Below are 18,216 nucleotides of genomic sequence, written 5' to 3' on the forward strand. Positions count from 1 at the left end.
AATTCATTTGTAAATCCATCAGGTCCTGGGCTTTTGTTTTTGGGGAGGTTTTTGATTACCATTTCAATTTTGCTGCTTGTAATTGGTCTGTTTAGGTGTTCTATTTCTTCTTTATCTAGCTTTGGGTGATTGTAGAGTTGTAGGAATTTGTCCATGTTTTCTAGATTGTTGCACTTGTTTCCATATAACTGTTCATAGTAGTTACTGAGTGTTCTTTTGATTTCTGCTCTGTTGTGATTTCTCCTCTTTCATTTCTGATCCTGTTTATTTGTGCTTTCTCCCTTTTTTCCTTTGTGAGCCTGGCTAGGGGCTTGTCTCTTTTATTGATTTTTTTTCGAAGAAACAGCTCTTGGTTTCATTGATCTTTTGGATTGTTTTTTTAGTTTCAAATTCATTTATTTCTGCTTTGGTTTTTATTATTTCTTTTCTTCTACTGCTTGTGGGTTTTTTTTGTTATTCTTTTTCTAGATCTTTGAGATTCGAGATTAGGTTGTTTCTTTGAGTTCTTTCTTGTTTCTTGATGTGAGCTTCTATTGCTATATATTTTCCTCTTATTACTGCTTTTGCTGCGTCCCATACATTTAGGATATTGGTGTCCTCCTTGTCATTCTATTCAAATAATTTTTTAATTTCTTCTTTGACCTTGTCATTAGTCCAGTGTTCTTCCAGTAGTGTGGTTTTTAGTCTCCATGAGGCAGGAAAGTTCCTTGCCTTCTTTTTATGGTTTATTTCTAGTTTGATGCCTTCATGGTCAGAAAAGATGGTTGGTATGATTTCAATCTTGGTGTATCTGTTGATGTTTGTCTTGTGCCCCAGTATGTGATCGATCCTGGAGAATGATCCGTGTGCGCTTGAGAAAAATGTGTACTCTGTTTTTTGGGGGTTTAGTGTTCTATAAATGTCTGTTAAGCCCAAATGCTCTAGGTCCTTATTTAGAGCTTTAGTTTCTTTACTTATTTTTTGTCTTGTTGATCTATCCATTGTTTATAGTGGTGTGTTAAAGTCTCCCACTACGTATGTGTTTTCTCTGATGTCTGTTTTCAGAGATGACAACAGTTGTCTGATATATTCTGGTGCTCCTTCGTTGGGTGAGTATATGTTAATGAGTGTTATTTCTTCTTGAAGTATTGTCCCCTTGATCATAATGTAGTGACCATTGGGGTCTCTTTTTATTTTTTTGAGTTTGAAATCTGTTTTATCTGATATAAGTATAATTTTTCCTGCTTTCTTTTTGGGTCCATTTGCTTGTAGGATTGTTTTCCATCCTTTAACTTTGAGTCTATTTTTATCTTCTGTAGCTAAATGTGTTTCCTGGAGACAGCAAAAGGTTGGGTTTTGTTTCTTAATCCAGGCTGCAACTCTGTGTCTTTTTATTGACAAGTTTATTCCATTTACATTTAGAGTTAATATTGATATGTTAGCATATGTATTTGCCTTTGTGTTTGTCTTTCCTTTGATTTATTTATTCTTTTAAGAACTTTTTTTTTTTGGCCTTCTTTCGTTGTTATTCGTCCCTCTGATGTTCTGGCTTTAGGACTCCTTGTAGTATTTTTTGGAGTGGGGGTTTAGTCTTAATGAAATTCCAGAGTTTCTGTTTGGCTGGGAAGGTCCTTAATCTTTCTTCATAGAGGAAGGAGAGCTTTGCGGGATAGAGTACTCTTGGTTGGCATCTGTTTCCTTGGAGTCTGTTGCCTATGTCCCTTCACTCTCTCCTTGCCCGTAGAGTTTCTTCAGAGAAGTCTGATGTCAGCCTGATTGGTTTTCCTTTGAATGTTATCTGTTTCTTTCCTCTTGTCAGCTTCATTATTTTTTCCTTGTCCTGGATTCTTGGGAGCTTTACTATTATGTGTCTTGCTGTATTTCTCCTTTCGTTGTGGAAGTTTGGTGTTCTTCTTGCTTCTTGTATATCAATTTTCAGCTCCTTCTTCACATTTTGGAAGTTCTCTTTAATTAACTCTTTGAATATTTTCTCTGTTCCTACATCTCTTTCCTCTCCTTCTGGTATTCCTATAACTCTTATGTTTCCTTTCCTCATGGAGTCAGATAGTTCCCGAAGTCTTTCTTCGTTCTTTTTTCTTCGTACTTCTCTTTCCTTTTCTGTTTTGGTTCTTTTTATTTCTGTGTCTTCAAGAGTATTAATTTGTTCTTCCATTTCATCTATTCTGCTTTCATTGCTTTCCCCAGCGTTCTTTAGCTCCTCCATTAATTCCTTGATCTCCTGCATTTCTTTTGCTTCCCTCTTTAGGGACTCAATTTCCTTCTTCTGATATTGTTTTCCTTTATGAGTTCTGTCATTTTTTTTAATCATGGCAATTTTAAATTCTCTTTCTGGAAGGCTCAGAAGTTCTTCCAAGTTACTGTCGTTGCAATCGGGGGTGGGGGGTGGTTTTCTTCTTGTGGTGTGCTTTTTTCCTGAGGAGTTGTTAGGTTGCGTGTGGTTCTTCTACTCCCTACTGTCTGTTTTCTAATTTGTCATATGCTTTGGGACACTGTGTTGCTGGGACTGGCTGACATCTTGGGTGAGCTTCTCCACTCCCCTCTGGCTCCTCCAGGAGCCATCTGTCATTTTCAAGAAGTCTTTACTGAAGAAAGATCCCTGTTCTAAAATGCCGATGTGGGCACACACTCCCCTGTGTGCTTGGTCTGCCCCGGCGGTGGGTTCCAGCTCCCCCTCTGGGTTTGGACTGCAGGCCATAAGGGGCCTGGCATGGGCAAGCTTCCCCGCTCACCTCTGGCTCCCGAAGGAGCCTTCTGCAGGCAGTCTTTACTGAAGAAATGTCCTTGTTCTAAAATGGGGATGTGGGATGCAGACCCTGCGCATCCGGTCTCAGGCAGATTCTTCTGCGCGCCCGGTCTGCCCCGGCCGTGGATGTCCGCTCCCCCTGTGGGCTCAGACTGCTGGTTGGAAGGGGCCTGGCATGGGCTAACTTCCCAGCTGGCGACGGGCTCCTCCTGGAGCCTTCTGCCGGTTTCAAGCTAGGTGGCGCCAGAGATCTCTCCTATTGTTCTAGGGGAACTCTTTTTTTCACCCTGTGGGACAGGGAACAGAGTGGGAATGGTAGGGAAAACCACAATGGCTTTGGGGTGCTGTGTCTGCCTTGTGCCCCACCGACATGGATGACCCGCACCCCGAATTTCGTGCCCGGGTCTCAGTTCCAAAGCCCTCAGGTCCAGGACGCGGGCTATAGCCCAGCTCAGTGGCCGCAGGGATGGCACCTTTTGCACCCCACTCCTGTGTCAGGGAGCCTGGTTTCTGATTACTCAGTGAGGGACATTCACCTCAGTGAGGGCCCCCGCTCCTCTCCCCACAAGCCTAGGTTGCAGGCGCTGGTACCTGGGCAGCCGTGATCCGTGTTTGCTTTTCAAGCGCGCTGCACCGCTTTTCTGGCAAGCTTACCGGCCGGCCTGGGGCTGTTGTTCTCTAATGGCACCCGGAGCCGTTCCCTCACCGCTGCGGCGAATCCCACAGGGTTCTCCACAGCTCCAGTTCATGGGGTGTGGTGGCTGAAATAGTTCCTTTCCCCTCACAGTCCTGCTTGATGCGTAGTTTGTTCTTGTTGGTCGTTTTAGTTTGTTGTTTTCCTCCTCTCTGTTGGTTGGAGAGTGCCGACTTTGGGGGTGGGGGAGGGGAGCAGGGTTCTGCGCTTTCTTCCCTTCTAGTCCTCTTTTATGGCAACTTTCTTCCTCGGGTAGTTTGCTGGAGTCGTCCGTTTATCTTCCGTGTCCCAGTTCTCACTGGGACCTGCCGCTTTTCCTCCCTATTAACTTTTTTTAATGGGAGATCTTACTCGCAACGTCTCCTCGCTGCCATGTTGCTCCGCCTCCTCAAGCATAGTTTCTTCATGTGTCTCTCAGCTCCATGTGCCTCCTTCAGGCCTCCTTCTGGCTCTCCTTCCTGCTTCCTTCCTTCCTCAGTCTCCTCTGGGTCTTCTTCTTCTCCCAGCTCAGCTCCACCCGCCTTTTGGGTAGGGCAGAAAACTTGGAACCTCCCTCTTTCCTGGGGCCCACCCTGTTGCAGTATGTTTGTCATGTATCAGCTCACCATATATGTGATTGTGTTTCTGGGCTTTCTATTATGTTCCATTGACTAATTTATTAATCACTGTGATAATACCACTGTCTTTTATATGTCTGGCAATGTCAGCTTCTATGTATGCTGGGTTTTTGTTGTTGTTTTGTATGTTCTACAGTAGGAAAGAGAATGTTGCTGAGAACATGTTTAATTTACAAAATATATTAAAATAATATCTGTGTTACCAGACATGGACAATGCCTTAGAGAATTACAAGTCCTTGCATTTTCATAATAATTTTAGAATCAGCTTGCAGTTTCCATACATACATACACAAAGCCACACATGATCTTGGAACCCTATTTGGATTGCACTGATCATTTTGGAGCAAATGGATACATTATACTGTGTTTTCCAATCTATGAACAAGGCACTTAGGACTTTAATTTTTCCCTGATTCTGTAGCTTTCAGTTAAGTATCTTGCCCATTTTTCTATTTTTATTTTATTTATATATTTATTTTTTAATATTTTATTTTATATAATTCTTATATCATTTTTCATTTTTGCACAATGTATGCATTTTCATTTTTGTTATATTCCCCATACAATTTCACCCCCCTTATATTGACCCTTATCCTTTCTCTCCCCCCCCCACACTGTAGTGTGTCTCTGGTTTATAGTTGCTTGTTGATTTTGATTTTTAATTTGTATTAATTAGGCTTTTTCCTTGTCCTTATTTAGGTTTTCTAAATTCCTGCTATGAGTGAGACCATCTGGTATTTTTTCTTTTCCTTTCTGACTTATTTTGCTGAGCATTATCCTGTCTAGCTCCTTCCATGTTGCTGCAAACTGCATGTGTTTATCTTTTTTTTGATTGCTGAGTAATATTCCATTGTGTATATGTATCACAGCTTCTTGATCCAGTCATCTATGTTTGGGCATTTGGGTTGCTTCCATAGCTTAGCTATTGTAAACAGTGCTGCTATAAACATAGGGGTGCAGGTGCCCTTTGGAGTTAATGTTTCTGTGTCCTTTGGGTAAATACCTAGGAATGGAATTGTTGGATCATATGGAAGTTCTATCTCTAGTAGGTCAGAAAATATCCACACAGCTCTCCATAGTGTTTGGACTAGTTTGCACTCCCACCAGCAGTGCAGGAGAGTTCCTTTTTCTCCACCTCCTCGCCAACATTTGTTGTTGATAGTTTTTTAAATATGTACCATTCTCACTGGTGTAAGATGGTATTTCATTGTAGTTTTGATTTGCATTTCCCTGATTACAAGTGATGTTGAACATTTTTTCATATGCCTGTTGGCCATTTGTATTTCCTCTTTGGAGAAGTTTCTTTTTAGCACTTTTGCCCATTTTTGACTGGATTATTTTCTTTGTTTTTGTTGATGCCCATTTTTTTAATTAAATATATCCCTAATTATTGTAGGTTTGTATATTATTTTAATAATTTACCATATACTATTTTATTCTCCAATTTAATGCCAGTATATAGGAAAAATTAATGTTTCCACATTGGCCAGGTATTCTACAATCTTGCTAAATTCAATTATCCTGCAGGCTTTATAGATTTCTGAAATTCTTCTTTGTAAGCAATTGTATCACATTTGAATAAAGACAGGCTTATTTCTACCTTTCCAATCTTTATACCTCTTCTTTTCCTTGCCTATTCTGCTGAATAGGAATGCCAAAAAAAAATGTTGTATGGAAGTGGTGAGAGTGAGCCTCCTTATTTTGTTGTTGACTGTGGGTTCCTATTGGCTGGCCACTCAAGGGCAACTGTGGCCTATTTGCTATCTACAAATCACAGCAGAACATTCCTTGAGTATCTATGGAGTGTAGCTTGTATCGCGAGGCACCTGGGAACACCTAGGCCGCTGTTGACCTGATTAGGTGACTATCTCCATGGTGGTCTTGGGATAACTCTGCCTGTGATAATGTCATACTTTGCTGATGTAAATGGTTCTTACATATGGTCACCATGTCCCCTTCCCTGTTCCTTGTAAAACTTTGTGCCTCATTCCTATCCTCCTCTCTGGACTCTATACCTCATATCATTGTCTCATGATGAGCTTTTAGTATCCTGTATGATTTCAATAAATGGCACAAGAAGTTCTTGCCTTGCAAACCTGCTCTATGACCATTGTGTCCCTCATCATGTTCCTGCCACAATGTGACAACAAAGTTCCTGTTGCAACATAGTAGCACCCACACAGGGACTTCATCAGTGACCACTGGCCTGGACTTACCAGAGATGAATTGTCCAGGGATCGCGAGCCATTCCTCAACCCAGTGAAGGGATAGGATGTCCGCCTCAGCTGTATCACAGCCCCACAGACCTTTGAGTCTGCGACGGAATTGTATGTTGTGACTTTCTTTCTTGCTTTCTTCTTACTTCTCAGCCCTTCTTTGTCATTAACTGTTTCAAATTAACAGAATGAAATTCATTCCACTTCTCCAAACCTTCATGCCTTTTTTATTCAGTTTTTTTTTTTAATTAGGAAAAGATAAGCAGGTCCAGCTTTTTCTAATGAAATTTTCGTTGTGTTCTCCCTATTTCTATTTCTTGTCCCACCAGTGCCTTGCATGAAAGTTCCCTTTCTGACTGGATGTATGTAAATTCCATTTTTCTTTGGTTTTGCTAAGGAAGATTTGAAATTCTCCAAAGTATTCTTACTATTAAACTGGAGGAATAGAATATAAAATGAAATCAAACAGAATGGTTTTATAAACCCTTCTGAAGCCCAGGGACATAATTGCTGACAGGGAATTTATTTATTTTCATTCCAAGATAGAGTTTAACCCAAAAGCATCACTCCCATCATCAAGCAAAAGCTTACAAGGGCAATGTCCTCCTTAAAATCTCCCAAGGGTTTTACTTATTACAGTAACCCCCCCTCACAGGTTTCCATAAGCTGGTTCCAGTAACCTCTCCAGCCCATCTGATTGTACTGCCTGGCCTGTTAGGTGTGTGTGATCAACCCCTGCTTCTCAAAGGAAAGTACTACAACTTCCCTCACCAGAAATGTGTCTAATCAAGAGCTCATGGCATCTCATCTGAGCTGTTTCCCCTGAAGTTTCATGGTAGAGTTAAATGCTTTTTTATATATATATATCAGCAGTTTTTAATATAATTTCCACACTTACTTATTCCCCCATTGGAATGCATTTTCTTCAGCAGTTGCTTTGAAGACTGTGCTATCAAACTATACGCTATTCCTTCTAGATGAGTATTCCCTTTTTAGTCTGAGAAATTAAGCAGATAGCTGATCCAGTGTGGCATGCAATAAATCTTTATTTCAATAATAAACTGGGACTGTAGGATATATCACATCCCAATGTAGTTTTTTTTTTTTTAAACCTTACCGCTTATCACAATCGTGTACCAGTGAGTCGGTCATATTTCAATGGGAATTTTCATTAGTTCTATGCCTCCAATCCTACACATAATTCTAAGAATTACCAGTATATTAAGCTGTCTATTTTGTTACTCAGGAAAAATAAAGCAGTTTTCTCAGCATTTTAGACCATTTGAATAGGTAATCTGATTGAAGATTGTTTTTCCTAGAATCTGAAAATCATTAAGGTCTACTTAGGAAAATGGCAGTCATAAGATATTGAAATAGCTTTATTAACAAAACAAATGTTATTTGAAGCTATTTGATCTTGTAATAAACATTAAAATTGTGCTACCGTGACAAACATGTACGTAGAAAAGCTGCTGCATTGCTAAGGTTTATATCTATTCCTACTTATCTGGATTCTGTATCCAAAATGGTATCAATATTTTCTTTTGTTGAGTATCTATTAAGGTCATTACCTAAAGCTGAATATTGTGGTGGAAATCAGTTGTAAAAGTCCTGGTGTTGAATCCTGGCTCATCTTACAAGCTAAATCGATTAAGGTGTTTTAATCAAAATCTTGTAATCTCAGCTTTAGCTTATTGAGGATGGATATCATAATCCTTCATTTTAACCATATTGAAAGTTCAGTGAGGTCATTCATGGAAAACTATTATGTATAGAAGACTGTAAACACTAATTGCTCCTTGCTAACGAAAATCTTTTATTTGTTTCATCCTAATTTAGAGATATGGTATGAACATATGGGTCTTCTGTGTATAAATGGGGATTGTTATTTTCACTTAATCGAAAACTGAACTAAAGGCTAAAGGTGATTTGAATGACTAGGTTTGTATTTTTTATGTCCTAGTAAATATCGGAGTGGTAGGCCATTTCTGAGAGCTGCAATTATATGCTTCACTTTTGTGGAAAGTGAGGAAACAACTTCATCTGTCATTAGCAGGGAAGTAAAAGACTTTCCAATATGTCTGATTGATTGGATCTAGGTGACATCATTACATGTATTGCAAAGGACTCTGGGAGTTGGGGCCCTCTCTTCCATCATTTAAGTGGGAAAAAGCAGGGCAAAGGGATGTTAGATATAGAATTTCAGAATTTCTTTTACTTTCTCAATAGGATTTTTCAATATAAGAAAAGTCAAATAATGCCAGTAGATGATCAAGTTGCTCTCATTTCAAAGCAAACATTAATCATTGGAACTTAAACTATCACTGTAACAGAGAAAATATACTGGATTTCAATTTTCTTAACTCCTTGTTTAAAAATATGGTGATTCATTTATGTCATTCACATGAAATACAGTTAGTTTCCTTTGTGTCTAGTTGGATTGTATGCACCTTTATTGATTTCAGTTTTTGAGTTTGTGAAATATTAATACAATTCTAAAATTCAGAGTTTTTACAAAGGTATAGAGAAACATGTACCATCCACATCTCTCCTAATGTTTCTTTTTTAAAAAAAATATTTATTTATGCACACAAGAGCTGGGGTACAGGCCAGAGGTGTGGGGAGGGTGAGAGGATTCACCAAAGACAGAGTGGGAAATAGAACTGGCAGATTGACCAAAGTACACTGCTGAGGGGAGCAGCGGGGCAAGTCAGGAGAGGTCTGCTGCACCATATGGGCTGCTCCCTGGCTGGCCAGGAATCGAACTTGTGCTTCCGTGGCTGGTACAGCCCCATAGGTTGTGTCCCAACTCTTGCACCACCAGGGAGACCCCCTCCTAAAGTTTCAACCTCCCTTCCTCTCTCTTGATATCCACCTACATATATACAATGAAAGGCTCTAAATCCTAAGTAACATATAAAAGCAAAGGAGCAATACTGATATATTTTTATTGGACCCTGCTAGAAAAAACAGAAAAGATTAATATCAAAATGTTGATCTTGGCTTCATTTTACTATAATGATTTCTATCGAAATCATATAAATCTGTGGAATTTACATTTGCTAATAGTTAAAATTAAATGCAAAAATAATTTTTCAGGTTTTTTTATACGACTGAAAGGGCTCACTTTATCTTTCCCTTCTCACCATGGCAAATGCCCTAACACCTACACAATTACAACATCGAGAACATTTAAAAGCTCTTTTACTATCAATGGACTATAAAGTCTCAGATAAAGAATTAACTCATTTTTTTTGTTTTTTTTTTAAAGATTTATTTATTTATGCATACAAGAGCCGGGGTACAGGCCAGTGATGGGGGGTTGAGAAGATTTACCAGAGACAGAGTGTGGAACAGAACAGGCAGACTGACTGAAATACACTGCTGAGGGGAGCAGTGGGCAAGTCAAGAGAGGTCTGCTGTGTCATGTGGGTTGCTCTCTGGCCTGCTGGCCGGGATCCAACTCATGCTACAGAGGCTGCAGTTGCTTCATAGTGTGGTGCTTAACCCCTTGTGCCACCAGGGAGGCCCAAGAACTAACTCAATTTTTATTTATTGATTTTTTTTCAGGATGCAAGTTTTTTTTAATTAATTTATTCATATATATTTTACATCATTGTTCATTTTTAAACAATGTTCACCTGTGCACCATCACCACAGTCCCCTGTGCTGCTCCCTCCCTGCCTCCGAACCCTCTCGCTCCCCTGTAGGATATCTCTGGTTTATAATTGTCTGTTTGTTTTTGTTTTGTTTTGTTTTGTCATTATTTTGTTGTTATTTTTTTCTCCTGATCCTTTATTTGGTTTCCCCTATATTCCTCCTATAAGTGAAACCTTCTTAAATTTTTATTTTTCCTTCTGACTTAGTTCACTGAGCATAATTCCTTCTAGCTCCATCCATGTTGCCACAAGTGACATTAGTTTATCTTTTTTGATTGCTAAATAGTATTCCATTGTGTGTATATACCACATCTTCTTGATCCAGTCTTCTATTTTTGGACATTTGGTTAGTTTTCAGGCATTTGGGGTGTTTGCCTATTATAAATAGGCAAAAAATAAACATAGGGGTGCAGGTATTCTCTTTTTTAAATATTTATTTATTTATTTATACAAGAACTGGGTACAGTCAGAAGTGCGGGGGGGTGAGAAAATTCACCAGAGCCCGAGCAGGGAACAGAGCAGACCGACTGACGAAATACACTGCTGAGGGGAGCAGTGAGCGCGGCAGGAGAGGTCTGTGCACCATGTGGGACCCTCGCTGGTGGCCGGGGATTGAGCCAGCGCTGCAGAGGCTGCAGGCAGCTTTGCAGCCCAGCGCTCAACCACCGTGCCACCAGGGGAGGCCCCCAGGTATTATTTTGATTCAATCTTTTTGTGTCCCTTGGGTAGATTCCTAAGAGTGGAATTGCTGGATCATATGGTAGCTCCATTTTCAGTAGACTGAGGAAACTCCATACAACTTTCCATCGTTGGACAAGTTTGCACTTCGCCAGCAGTATAGGATAGAGGCCATGCTTAAGGAAGGATTAAAAAAAATAGATGGGTTCATGTCCTTCCCTGTTAAATGAGACTGAAACCATTATATTCATGAGCCTCTTCCTTATCAATTATTTGAGGATCTTAAAATAAGCATTAAAGAAAATGGTATGGGGGCTCATATACAAAGGGCATGATCCAGGGCATTGCAGGAAGTTATGAAATGACCCCATAGGACTGGAGACTATTAATAAAAACAGTCTTCACAGTGCCTCAGTATACCCTGTGGCTCCAAGTGTTTATAGACTATCTTCATATCCAAGCCAGACAAAGTACTGCTAATGATATCCCCATTGACCTAGACATGCTAATGGGTGAAGGACAATATGTCTCCTTGCAGGACCAGGTTAATCTAGATTCTCCAGTCTTTCCTCAAGTATCAGATGCTGTAATTAAGGCCTGGGTTTGAATCCCAGACACAAATACCTCATCAGGTTCTTTCATGTCTATTCATCAGGGAGCCACTGAACCTTACCTGTCTTTTGTCGACCACTTACAAATGGTCATTTCACGACAAGTAGACAAATAATGAGGCAAAAAATGTTCTTACTCTTCAATTGGCATATGAAAACACCAATTCAGATTGCAAAAAGGTCCTTAACCCCTTCTAGCTAAACCATATACCCTAATGTGAATGTCAAAATATTGGTACTGAATCTCATAAGGCCCTCATTTTGGCCACAGCACTCCAGTCCTCAGTTATGTGCTATAGCTGTGGACAATCTGGTCATTTCATAAAGGACTGTCTTAATAATCAATAGCCAAAAGTCAAGATCCAGGCCACTCCCCAAAACTAAATGCCCTCTCTGTCAATGAGGTTTTTAGACTTTCACGTTACTTCCTTTACGATCTGCTTCTATTATCTGCTCATCATCCTTACCAGGAGTGCTGACAGTTTTTGTTGATGGTTCCTCAGAAAATGAAGGGGAATAGTTCCTGGCATAGGACCTCCAATGTCTGGTGTACTGCCTTTACTTTGTCCTACCCCTCTGCCCAACATGCAGAGCTTGCTGCAGTCATACTTGCCCTTCAGACCTTGAAAAACAAACCCCTTAATGTCATCTCTCATTTATTTCATGTCACCAACTTAGTGTTTGACATCTTTACCACTCTTTTTTAAAATTTATTTTTGTATGTATTTCTTGCATCATAGTTCATTTTTAAATGATGTTTGCTTTCTCTCCACCTCAGGTGTAATCCTCATAGAATTTCCTTCACTAATGCACCTGTGCACCATCACCACAGTCCCCTGTGCTCCTCCCTCCCTCCCTCTGATCCCTCTCCTTCCTCTTCCCCTGCAGGATGTCTCTGATTTATAATTGTCTGTTTTTTGTTTTGTTTTGTTTTGTATTGTTATTATTTTTTCCCTGATGTCTTATTTGATTCTCCTATATTTCTGCTATAAGTGAAACCATCCAATATTTTATTTTTCCTTCTGGCTTATTTAGTTGAGCATAATTCCTTCTACCTCCATCCATGTGGCTGCAAATGGCATGGGTTTATCTTTTTTGATTGCTGAATAATATTCCACTGTGTATATATCCCACATCTTTTTGATCCAGTCATCTATTTTTGGGCTTTTGGGTTGTTTTCAGGTTTTACCTATTATCAATAGCGCTGCAATAAACAGGGGTACAGGTGTTTTTTTGAATCAATGTTTTTGTGTCCTTTGGGTAGATTCCTTTGGGTAGATTGCTAGGAGTGGAATTGCTGGGTCATGTAGTAACTACATTTTTAGTAGACTGAGGAACATCCAGACAACTTCCCATAATGGTTGGAACACTCTGTACTCTCACCAACAAAGTAGGGGAGTTCCTTTTTTACTACATCCTTGCCAACATTTGTTGCTAGTTTTTTTGATATGTGCCATTCTTACTGTCTAATGTTCTTCTTAGCCCCTTCGTGGATGATGCCCATCTTTCTCTGTTATTTCCTTACAGGCACTACTTCAACAAAGATCTTTTCAACTTTTCATAACCCATATCCACAGTCATTTTGTCTTGCCAGACCTTCTCTCCACAGGTAATGCTTTGGAAGATTCTGCCCTGGCTCCCTTCAGTGTTTTCGCAGATCCCATTTCACGCCAACTTTTTTCCACCAGGGAGCACGAAGTTTGGCCAAAACTTTCTCTCTTTCTGTCAACACACTGTTCTAGCCTTTCCCTCTTGGGTCAATCCTTGTGGTTAACAGCCTAATTAACTATGCAAATGGATGTTACCCATTACACTCCCTTTGGTAGACTGGCCTTTCTGCATGTCACTGTTGACACTTTTTCAGGCTTCATTTGGGCCACAACTCATCCTGGTGAAAAAGCCTCTCATGCCATCCATCATTTACTTTCTTGTTTTTCAGTAATGGGTCACCCCCCAAAGCTTAAAACTGATAGTAGCCCTATCTGTATCTCTCATAGCTTCTCTTCCTTCCTTCAGACTTGGGATACTACCCATATCACCAGCATCCTTTATACCCCTACAGGACAAGCCATTATTGAATGAATTAATGGTCTTAAACTCATTTTAGCTACACAAGAGCCTGGTTTTCACCTTTCTTCTCCTCACATGTGGCTCTGTAAAACCCTCTTCACATTCAGTCACCTTTGGTATACTTCCAGGGACTGCTCCTGAGATACACCCATTCACCATCATTTCTCTAACATCTCAATCCGATCTCAAGACAAACCCTTGGTTCTTTATAAAATGCCACCCAACCCTCTCTGGGAAGGCCTAGCTCCTTTACTTACATGGGGAAGAGGGTATGCAGCCATTTTGTCTCCAGAGGGAGTTCAGTGAATTCCAGCACTGCCCTGCTTTAAGAGTTATCATGAGTTGTCAGGATGGCTTCAGGATCCACTCCTACAGCTCAAGAGACTGAGGATGACTGCATCCCTCCAGGCTCCCAGCTCTCCAAAAGAAAGGCACAATCAATGGAGACTTAATCTTCAGACATCTAAAAACAACATCACCTGGGACAGTATCAAGTGCCTGGCTTCTCAGGTGCCTAACCACAGCTGGCCCCACGGGGAGTAACCTTTTCCCTTGAATCTTTTATTTTTTATTTTTATTTTTTTTAAGATTTATTTATTTGTACAAGCACTGGGTACAGTCAAAGCATGGGAGGGTGAGAGAATTCACCAGAGCCAGAGTGGGGAGCAGAACAGGCAGAAGGACCGAAGTACACTGCTAAGGGGAGCAGTGGGCACGGCAGGAGAGGTCTGCACACCATGTGGGACCATTGCCAGCGGCAGGGGATGGAACTGGTGCTGCAGAGGCTGTGGGCAGCTTTGCAGCCCAGCTCTCAACGCCTGCGCCATTGGGGAGGCCCTCCCTTGAATCTTTTACTGCTGCACTGTTCTCCTGCCTTACAGCTCACTCTATGGTATTTCTTTTCTTCCTTTCAATTTTTATTCCTTTTCGTTTGCATCTCATATAAAATGGGCTCATGTCATTAACCCTCCCATCTTTAGGTTAGTTGGTTGGGCCGATCCAGAGCCCCCTATGCTACCAATGTTTCTGTTCATTTAGGGGGACCCCATCTACCATTGTCCCTTTCTAAATATCCTACCCATTCCCTTAATGCTTCTTGGATCATACACAGTCCCTCACATCCTCTGTGTCTAACCTTGATCCCTAATTCATAGTGTTCCTTTTGTCACAAGTGTGATAGATAAGCTTCAGTCAGAAGTTGGCTCTCAAAGAGAATTTTATTCCTATATTGGTCACACACACACTTAAGTTCATACAGGCAAGCCAACCCCAAGTTCCCAAAGTACCTTTGACTGAAGACAGTAACCGTGACCTCTGCTAGCTGGGCCTTCCACCTAAGTGGAAGTCCTCAGGCCGTGGAAATCTCTAGGCTCGAGGGCCCGCAGTGCAGATGGTCACTGGTCATGCAGAGTGTTGAGCTTATAGGCACCTTGTGCCACTGTCAAAGAGCAGGCCACTGGTTCACAGGGAGCAGAGCAGGAGAGTGCAGATTGGTTTGGTGTGTGCCAAACTGGGGAGCAGGGATGAAGGAGCAGGAGTAAGGAGAGGTTTCAGATGGAGAGCGAGTCTGAGTCCAAAGGGAGGCAGCAAGCTGGGCTCTGGAAGAGTAGCCTCCAGGGCCTCCCTGGTGGCACAGGGGGTTGAGACGCAACCTATGAAGATGTCCACAGCCACTGCAGCACCAGTTTGATCTCCGGCCAGGGAGCTACCCACATGGCGCAACAGACCTCTCCTGGCTTTTTGCTGCTCCCCTCAGCGGTGTATTTCAGTCTGTCTGCCTGTTCTGCTCCCCACTCTGTCTCTGGTGAATCTTCTCAACCTCCACACCTCTGGCCTGTACCCCAGATCTTGTATACATAAATAAATAAATCTTTAAAATCTTAAAAAAAAAAAAAAGAGTAGTCTCCGGCAAGTCCTTTGCTCTGAGCCAGTTTTCAGAACTGCTCTGAGTCTGCTTTGGTAGGGCTCCTTTTATTATTTTATCTCTTTTTATTTTTTCAAAGATTTATTTATTTATTTATTTATTTATTTATTTATTTATTTATTTATTTATATAAGCACTGGGTACAGTCAGAAGTGCAGGAGGGTGAGAGAATTTGCCAAAGCAGAGGCTGCGGGCAGCTTTGCAACCCAGCGCTCACCTGCTGTGCCACTGGGGAGGCCCTGGTAGGGCTCCTTTTATAACTTCTTACCAGTTTTAGGCTCAGGCACCATCTGCTTTATCAGTTTTTAATACTCAGTATGTGGCCTCAGCTACTTTCACTCACCGTGCTCACAGTTACCTTAATATTTTCAGTTTTACTAGTAAACTTTATATGTTCGTTACACCTTTCTCTCTATAATGACAAATGAATGAATTGTTCTGTGAACCCACAGGTGAATCATGGGTAATATCCATACAATATCAGTGGTTTGTACAAACTATTGGTCTTGAAAATATGCTCCTCACTTTAACTGTGATCCTCTACATGCTCCTCCCATTCCCCTATGCCAGCATCCATGGCAAGACATAAAGTATTTTATTGATGCTTTCCACTGAGAAATATGCACTTTAATACCCCTTGCTAATAATTGCACCCTTCACAATTGGGGTCCCCAAGGTTTATTGGTTATGGAAAAAAATAAATAAAACCTGGCATGAAAAAAAAAAAAATGGAACTGGTCCTTACCTTATTTTTATCAACACTTCCGCCCCTCTTGGAATCCAGGTTTTGCTGGTCTATTGTCATGATATATTGTCATAATAATAATATATGCTCCCCATTTAAAACCAAGATCTGGAGAACTGCCCTCCCGTTCTTTCTTTACATTCTGCAACATGGTCCAGCCCAGTTCAAGGAAGGAAGGTTTCTATGAAATTTTATTGACGCACCTAAGTTTTCACAAATCTGCACCTCTTGCCCATATTTCTCCTAACTCCTTCAATTCCAGTTCTTCAAGCTCAATCCCTCTTCTGTGGCTGCCTGGGGAATGGAAACACCTGCCCCCGGGCCGGGAGCCTGAGCGCCTCCAGTGCGCTGAGTCAGGCCGGGTCCAGCCTCAGGGAGCCTCACTGCAAGTCGTTGAGAGAAGAGCTCGCAGAGATGGCCGCGGCTACTCAAGTGAATAGCGAGGCTCTGGACCTGACAGAGCTCGCTAAGAAGCAGGTGTGGTGGCACAGATTGTTTCTGCAAGATTCGGGGTTCGCTGCCCAGAAGTACAACGTCGCCACCCAGCTGTTAATCGGTGGCGTCACTGGTTGGTGCACAGGTTTCCTATTCCAGAAGGTTGGAAAATTGGCCGACACAGCTGTGGGAGGGGGATTTTTCCTCCTCCAGCTTGCAAACTATGTGGGGTACATCAGAGTTGACTGGCAGCGAGTGGAGAAGGACATGCAGAAAGCCAAGCAGCAGATGAAGATCCACAAGAGCAACCAGTTACCTACAGAGATCAAAAGCAAAGCAGAGGAGGTGGTGATATTTGTGAAGAAGAATTTCCTGGTGACTGTGGGGTTTTTTGGAGGCTTTCTGCTTGGCATGACATCCTAAGGGGGATGACTTTGCTTCCATCATGGCAGCCTCCCGCTCCATCACAAGACACTGTTTCTCCTCCTCCGCTTTTCCAAGCCGTCCTCCCAGCGGTGTCTAATCTGAATGGCTTCTGCAGGCATCCTACGTACAGGTTAACTGTGAGCTTGACAGCCACAGAGGAGACAGTAGACTTTAGCTGTACTTCCAGCATCCTCCCTGCTTGACTAATCTGTAGGTCAGCGAGAAGGTTCCTTTCCCCTCAAGTAAGATCCTGACCAGAACATGTTACAAGATGGCCCCTGTGGGGGATGAGTGGGTCCTCAAAGTTGTCCCAACCCCCTTTATTTGGAAAAGAAGTAACAGTACATAGAGACCTTGCGTGGGAGTGGAAAGGAACTAAATGCATTGGCTTTGAATCATGAACCATATTGGTATTTTGGTGTCTACTTTCGTTCCTTTAATTTTTGTATCACCTAGAGAAAACTACTTTTAATATTCAAGTAAGTATCCTTCAAGGTATAAATACAAGTAAGTATCCTTCAAGGTATAAATACAAACAAAATATCAATAAACAAGTATTTGCACAAATACATATGTAGATACACCTGTATCTACATCTGTATCTACATGTTAATATCTGCAGTAGAAATACACCGGCCCTGTTGGATGTGGATGCCCATTTAAAAATACTGCAAAACATGGCGGCGAGGAGACGCTGTGAGTAAGATCTCCCATTAAAAAAAAGTTAACAGGGAGGAAAAGCGGCAGGTCCCAGTGAGAACTGGGACACGGAAGATAAACGGACGACTCCAGCAAACTACCCGAAGAAGAAAGTTGCCATAAAAGAGGACTAGAAGGGAGGAAAGCGCAGAACCTTGCTCCCCTTCCCCACCCACAAAGTCGGCACTCTCCGACCAACAGAAAGGAGGAAAAAAACAAACTAAAATGACCAACAAGAGCAACCTATGCATCAAGCGGGACTGGGAGTGGAAAGGAACTATTTCAGCCACCACACCCTGTGAACTGGAGCTGCGGAGAACCCTGCAGGATTCGCCGCGGCAGTAAGCGAATGGCTCCGGGCGCCATTAGAGAACAACAGAGACTCTGGAGTCCCGCACACAGCCCTGGGCCCTGTCGGCAAGCTTGTGCGAAAAAGCAGCGTGCTTGAAAAGCAAACGCAGATCGGTATTGCGGCTGCCCAGCTCCCTGCGCCTGCGACCTAGGCTTGTGGGGAGATGCACGGGGGCCCTCACTGAGGTGAAAGTCCCTCACTGAGTAAGCAGGAACCAGGCGCCCAGGCACGGGAGCGGGGTGCAAAATGCGCCATTCCTGCGGCCACTGAACTGGGCTACAGCCCAAGTGCTGGACCTGAGGGCTTTGCAACTGAGACCCGGGGCACAAAATTTGGGGTGTGGGT

At 41.9% G+C, this 18,216-nt stretch overlaps 1 protein-coding gene across 1 annotated transcript; it reads left to right on the forward strand.

The window, feature by feature from the left end:
* The first annotated feature begins 15,710 nt into the window (after nt 1-15,710).
* Nucleotides 15,711-17,073, forward strand: LOC311183573 (FUN14 domain-containing protein 2-like). The gene has a single exon (XM_084253118.1). The coding sequence runs from the start codon at nt 16,374-16,376 to the stop codon at nt 16,815-16,817; it is 444 nt and encodes a 147-aa protein (XP_084109244.1). The 5' UTR covers nt 15,711-16,373; the 3' UTR covers nt 16,818-17,073.
* Nucleotides 17,074-18,216: the final 1,143 nt, after the last annotated feature.

The sequence above is a fragment of the Talpa europaea genome, assembly GCF_964194135.1.
Source record: "Talpa europaea genome assembly, chromosome: 14".
Classification (NCBI taxonomy): Eukaryota; Metazoa; Chordata; class Mammalia; order Eulipotyphla; family Talpidae; genus Talpa; species Talpa europaea.

Coding starts and splice junctions, on each gene's coding strand:
- LOC311183573 (XM_084253118.1), top strand. CDS start 16,374: ATGGCCGCGGCTACTCAAGTGAATAGCGAGGCTCTGGACCTGACAGAG.